Source organism: Enhydra lutris, unplaced genomic scaffold (genome assembly GCF_002288905.1).
Source record: "Enhydra lutris kenyoni isolate GAN:26980312 unplaced genomic scaffold, ASM228890v2 scaffoldscaffold43, whole genome shotgun sequence".
NCBI classification, from domain to species: Eukaryota; Metazoa; Chordata; class Mammalia; order Carnivora; family Mustelidae; genus Enhydra; species Enhydra lutris.
In genome coordinates this window covers 13,543,214-13,549,615 of record NW_019154127.1, presented here as the reverse complement: position 1 = coordinate 13,549,615, position 6,402 = coordinate 13,543,214, and the positions used below count along the sequence as shown (strand labels likewise).

The window sequence follows — 6,402 nt, the reverse complement described above, 5'->3', positions numbered from 1 at the left end:
CACACGCACTCACACACGCGCACACACGCACTCATTACACGCTCACACACGCACTCATCACACGCGCACACACGCACTCACACATGCACTCATCACACGCGCACACGCGCACACACGCACTCACACATGCACTCATCACACGCGCACACGCGCACACACGCACTCATCACACGCGCACACACGCACTCGCACACGCACGCGCACACGCGCACACACGCACTCACACACGCGCACACAGACATGGTGAGGAAAATATCAGAAAACGGGACCAAGTATGTTCTGGCTTCCTCCATGACAAAGAGGAGTAACAGAAACCTCAGTCCCAAACCAAGAAAGCCCATTAGGTTAGGAAATCAAGAAATTGAGCAATTCTGGACCTTCCTGGAGAAACCGCAAAGTGACACACAGGCTACGCGACCCACACACATTCCGATCAGCCGGGACTTGCGGAGGCTGGGAAAGGGGAATCACCACAGGAGGCAGGTGTGAAGCGAGCAGGGCTGCGTGTCCTGGGGCATGAGGGAACGTTCCAGAACATGCGGGGACCTGCTCCAGACCCAGCACACCGCCTCCGAGGAAGTGGATGTCGGTGTCGGGCAGGAGGCCGCTGCACTCCCTCACGTCAGCGGTCTGGCACTGTTTGCCAGTACACGCATCACCGGGAACGGGGCGAAAACCCCGTCTTTTAAGGATGACCTTCTTCCGGAATCTTCCAAGTGCGTTCTGCCACAGAAGGCCCTTCTAGCCTAGGCATGCTCCGGAAAAAACGGAAAGATCTGCCTCTCAACAAGGTCACCTTGAGGCTCCGGGGTTCGTGAAGGTAAAAAGCTGGAAACAAACGCCTCCCGCTTAGGGGGTCACAGAAGACCCAGACACGGGATTAAATGGGCGTGAGGCGGAGGCCCACATCAGATACTCCAGGCTACTGGAGGGGACCCTCCAAGGCTGCGCCTCTCCGCTGGGAGCCTGCAGCGGTATCCCCACCCCAGCACAGAGGTCATACCTGTCCAAGGCAAGGAAGGCCCCGGAACCCCCAGAGCCCTCGGAGGGCGTGCAGCCCCGCCAATACCCAGACTTCGGAATCTCTGTGGTTTTAATGCCGCCATCTGCAGCACTGGGGAGAGCGGCCCCAGGACACTGACACCACCCCAAGCCTCGCAGGTCTGCAGTACCCTCACCGCTATAGCCCAGGAGCAGGTGGTGTGGCTACCTGGGGGGTTCTGGGTGCTCCCCTCTCCCCGGGGGGTGCTGCTGACACACAGGCAGCCGGCTCAGAGGGACTGCACCTCCCGGCTCGGGGGAACTTCCAGTGTCCAATTCCCGAGAGGAGGCTGTCCCACTGGCCTCTGGTGCTAGAGGCTCGCTTCATCTCCCGCCCCCCATCCTCCTCCGCTATCTCCGGGCCCCAGAATCAAAGGCCGGAGCAGCAGGAAGGCTGAGCCGTGCTCAGAGAGGCGTCCCCGATGCATCGCTGGCCTGTCCGCCCTAGACTTATCAGCCGTCTCTCCACCGACAGGGCCATGCGGGCCGCGAGCCAGCCCTTACCGTCCTCGCTCTGCAAACATGGGATCATCCCGCCCGACCCTCTCATTTCTCTGTCGCTGGTCACTAGAACATACTTTGGACTCAGCCTGAAAGCCAAACTCAAAACTAGGGTCAAGGTTCTGCTCCCCTCTCTTCGGTCTGACCCCTTCCTCGCCCAGGGAGGGCGGCTGCTCACGGGCCGTGTGCCTGAGGCGGCGAGCGGTGTGCTTTGGGGACCTGGCATGAGGCAGTCTGGGAACCAGGGCCCTGAAGTCGAGCCTCGCAGGCCTCCCACCAGCCAGCACATGTCTGCGCCACACTCACCAGGGAGTCCGGCCCCGTCTGTGTGCCAGGAGCCCCGGGAGCACCGCTCTCCCTGTACACGCCAGGGTTGGAAAGGCTCGGCCCGCGGTGCCCAGTCCCTGAGCCTGAGATCCCGAGATGAAGGGACAATGGGCCAGTCCCCACAGGGGCTTCTTCAGAGCCTGGCTTCTGCTGCCCCTCCTAAGTTCTCTTCCCACACTCAGCTGCGTGCACAAGTGTGCCTTTGTCTAGCTCTACGGGATCGATCACCCTGAGAACGTACCCCCCACTGAGCACAACTCTGGGCGCTCAGGGATGCTTCCCCTCCGACCCCCTGCTGGGAAGTGCAAGTGAGGGGCCCCAAGCCTGTCCCAGGCTCTGTCCAACCCAGCCCGGCCTGTGCTGAGGCTAGTCCGAGGTCCGTCGGCGGCCACCCCCACCCTCTCCCTGCTTGGCTCTGCTCCAGCGGTAACCGGACTGGGGGGCGCGGCAGGGAGGTAGCAAAACGCCCGCAGAGACCACCCCGCAGTGTTAAGGGTTTGATCCTCCCAGAGCTAAGGAACACAGGCCAAAGCAAGCACTTGCAGGCTGACAGGAAATCGAGACTCTGCTCAAGGAAGCAGTGTGTGTGCAGTGAACTAGGAAACTTCTGGAAAGTGTTCTTTTTATGGGCTGAGCTGTGTTCCCCAAATTCCTATGCTGAAACCCTGGCCTTCAGCCACTCAGAATGGGACTGTGTTTGGAGACAGCATCTTTAAAGCGGTACTTAAGGCAGAACGGGGTCACTGGGGTCGCGGCGATGCACTCTGACCCATGTCCCCACGAGAAAAGAGGTGAGGAGACAGACGTGCACAGAGGAACCAGGTGACTCCACCATCCACACGCCACGCAGACGCCGCTGGGGCGGGGGAGGGGGGAAGGCAGCCATGCTGACACCTTGGTCTTGGACTTCCAGCCTCCAGAACTGAGGCCACAGACGCTACGGCTTGAGCCGCCCGAACACACTGACGCTGCCCTGTCCGGGGTCCGGCTCAGCGGGGAGCACGTTCGGAGGACCACCACCCCTGGCTTTCTCCCCTCCTCAGCCCTCTCCATCCCCCAATACTGTATCTTATTTAGGTAATCAGCAGGAAGAGGAGGAAATTAGGGCAAAAGACACACACAGGTAAGAACTGAAAAGCCAACCCACATCCCCTCCTGGCAGAGGTCCCGGCCTCCACGAGATGCCAACCCTGTCCGGTCCTCCTGCACGCTGGGGGGTGAGCACGGCACCCCAGGCACGCTGGCCCACCTCATTCAGTAGCCAGCACCTCCAAGGGGTGTTCCCATGTCCCAACTCTCCTGGCCCTAAAACAACCCAGGAGCAGGCATCACGCCCATTCTACAGATGAAGCAAGTGAGCTCAGAGTGGAAGCGAGGCTCCTGCCTTCGGAGACCCCTGCCAAACGCCTCCTGGGCCTCACCAGCCTAGAAGGAAGTGCTGGGATGGGTTGCATCAGAGGCAGAGCCCCTCCAGCCCTACGACAAGTGCGAAGGAGATGAGAGGACCACCACCCTTGCCCCAGCCTATGTCCCACGGCCCCGGCACACGGGTGAGGATGCCGGGCAGTAAAAAAACCCCAGGTAAGGGGAGCCTGGGTGGCTCAGTGGGTTAAGCCTCTGCCTTCAGCTCAGGTCATGATCCCAGGGTCCTGGGATCCAGCCCCGCATCGGGCTCTCTGCTCAGCAGGGAGCCTGCTTCCTCCTCCCCCTCTGCCTGCCTCTCTGCCTGCTTGTGATCTCTGTCAAATGAATAAAATCTTTAAAAAAAAAACAAAAAAGACAAAAAAACAAAAAACAAAAAACCCCAGGCAAGAACCACAGCTCTGGTCAGAGACACCTCGGTGTGGAAGTTCAGAATACACGCCTGGAAGGAAAAAGGGTGCCATTACGGGGCGACCCAGGTGAGCCGAGGAGGGGAACGGTTTGCCCAGTGCAGGGAGAAACAAGGGAGTGTGTGTGGCTGGACAGTAAGGAGGGACTGGGCACAGGACACAGGGAAGCCAGCAGGGGCCCCGCACACCTCTGCCAAGGGCAGCTCCCACGACTCCTTGGCCAAGAAGGGCACGGGCTGCTCCTCTGACGGGACAGCAGGCTGACGCTGTTCTCAAGAGCCCTTCCTGGTCCTGCCTTTTGGGTGGGCCCCTGCTGCACAGACCCTGCACCTTTGTCCCCAAGCACAGGACCACCCCAGGGAGCGTGTCCACACAATCCACCCAGAAGCAGAGCTCCCCCTTCTCCAAGGAGCTAGGGGCACGCAGGGACCCAGCCACACTTGCTTCTTGCCCTGGGGGTGCCCGCCAGGGACAAGAGGCCAAAACAGGCAGTCCAGGAGAGCCACGACCTTGTTGTGACCACCCAGCACTCCTGCGGGGCAAGCACGGCAGGGGCGTGCCCCTACCCTGGTATTGCCTCTGGGCTGGCATGAAACCCCATGGCATCCAGGCCTCCTCCTGCCCCTCGCCGGGCCACCCAGCCATAACCTTGGGGCTGCAGCAGGAAGCAGTGGGCTCCTGGCCTGGGAGACCCCCCAAGGACAAGCCCGAGAGGCGGGAGCAAGCCCGACAGGAAGTCGAGGCTCTACAACATTTGAAAAGCGACTTCTGAAGCCCAAGGGCAGGGGCCCGGTTCTGTCTCCGGGTCTCCTTTGGTGTCGACACCGGCCGGGAGGCCTTCGCAGCCCCGCCCGCTGCCCCGGACCACGTCCCGGAAGAGTCCCCGTAGGTGGGACCCACCGCGGCCGGCGGGAGCCGGACTCCACCAGCTGGCTCGGCGTCCCCGGCAGGTGCGCGGCCAGCACCCGCCCTCCCCGCGTCCTGCGCCCCCGCCCGGGGCAGGGTCAGGAGGCCGCCCCCCCCCGCCCCGTTCCCCACCCCGTCCCCCCCGGGAGCCGCAGCAGGCAGGGGCGCGGGCGGACAGTGCGCCACGGCTCCCGCGGGGCCTGACGCTCGGCGGAGGAGCGCGGGCCGGACGGCCGGGCCAAGGTCGGGGCTCGGGGTCCGGCGGCGCCTACCTGCAGCGGGAACGTGGCCGCCCGGTTGCCCACGTAGCCGCGGACGACGTGGCTCTGGATGGAGAGCACCCGGCACTCCGCCTCCATGCCGGGCCCGCCGCGGCCGCGCGCGTGTCCGCCGCCCGCGGGGCTCGGCTCGGCTCGGGGCAGGCGCTCGGCTCGGGGCAGGCGCTCGGCTCGGGGCAGGCGCTCGGCTCGGGGCGGGCCGCCTCCCTGTGACCTCAGCGCGGCCTGGAAGCGCGGGTCCCGCTCGGCGCGGGGGCGGGGCTTCCGCGGAGCCCCGCCCCCGCCCCGCGCGCCCCCGCGCGCCCGCCCCCCCCCAGCCCCTACCCCTCCGCAGCGCCCGGGCGCCGTCCTTCCGGCCACCACGCCGCCCCGCGGGGAAGCCCTGGCCAGCGCCCGCCCTGCCCTCCCGGGGCGCCCGTCTGGGGGCGCGCCCCCCCACCCCCGCAGCGGCCTGACGGCGGACCTCTCCGCGATGCCAGGTCACCCTTGGGGACCCCCAGCCGCGGGCACGTGGCCGACCCTCCCGTTGCAGGACGCCCCGGCAAGCCACGCACGCACCCCCGCGCGCCCGGTCTCTGCCTTCAGAGCCCGCCGTTAGGCGTGAGTCCCTGCGCCCCATCCCATGAGGCTCCCGCGCTGCTCCCCGGGGGCTTCACGCTATAGGACTGGGTGATGCGGGTCCCTGGGCGGCTCGTGTTGGAACCCATCTGTCTTGGGGGCAAGGCCGATGCGGGCGGCAGGCGCTGGCCCAGGCGGGAAGGAGGGGAGGGCCTCAGCGGTTCAGCTTTTCGAGAGCAGGGACATCCTGATTAATGCTAAGGGCGACATGGAGCGCCTACTGTGTGCTAAGCCCACGGCCCCATGAACATGTTTAAGCTCCCCAAGGCCGGATGGGGCCGACTCTCATCCAGCTTCCCAGAGGAGGAAGCAGGAAGAGAAACCCGGCCTTACAGGCACGGGGACAGGTGCTGCTGGGCCAGAGCCCTGGGGCCTGTGGGGGCCAGACATGCTAGCTAGCCGCTGTCCTCACTGCCTGCTCTCCGTCCTCCTCCCTTAGTTCAGCGACCCTTGGCTCTCAGGAGGCCTCGTGACTCTGCCATGGACCTCACCCCTCCCCACCTTGATCTCTCACCTCCCACCCCTCTGCTTTTCTGGACAAACCTCCTGCGCACCGCCCCCTTCTTCATCCCTACCCCCCTCCCACCTTCAGCCCAGGTAAACCGACAGCACTTAGGGGGTAAGAGGCTGACAGGCCTCTGGGACCCCAGGCTCTAGTACCCTCCTCCTTGACAGAGGGCCCAGGTTGAGGTCAAAACCCTGGGCATGACATTTTGGTGAGTTCACTTTTCACTGGGCTTTGGAAAGGTCCTCACTCCCAGGGCACCCATGGACATCAGGATAGTCATGGCAGAGTCCCCTGGAGAAGTTGGTAAACCGAGTCTGGCCCTGGGGGCCCCTTTTCAGCTGCAGGTGCTCTGGAGATCACTCAGGTGGGCAGATAAGGGAATGTCAGTATT

The 6,402-nt window shown here is 64.2% G+C and overlaps 1 protein-coding gene across 1 annotated transcript in view; it reads right to left on the bottom strand.

Annotated features, from left to right (window-relative positions):
- LOC111155747 (pyridoxal kinase) overlaps positions 1-5,001 on the bottom strand; it is a 26,395-nt gene extending 21,394 nt beyond the window's left edge. The window contains exon 1 of the mRNA XM_022516127.1: positions 4,880-5,001. Coding sequence (XP_022371835.1) covers positions 4,880-4,966 — 87 coding nt within the window. The 5' untranslated portion in view covers positions 4,967-5,001. The remainder of the gene's footprint in view (positions 1-4,879) is intronic.
- Positions 5,002-6,402: the final 1,401 nt, after the last annotated feature.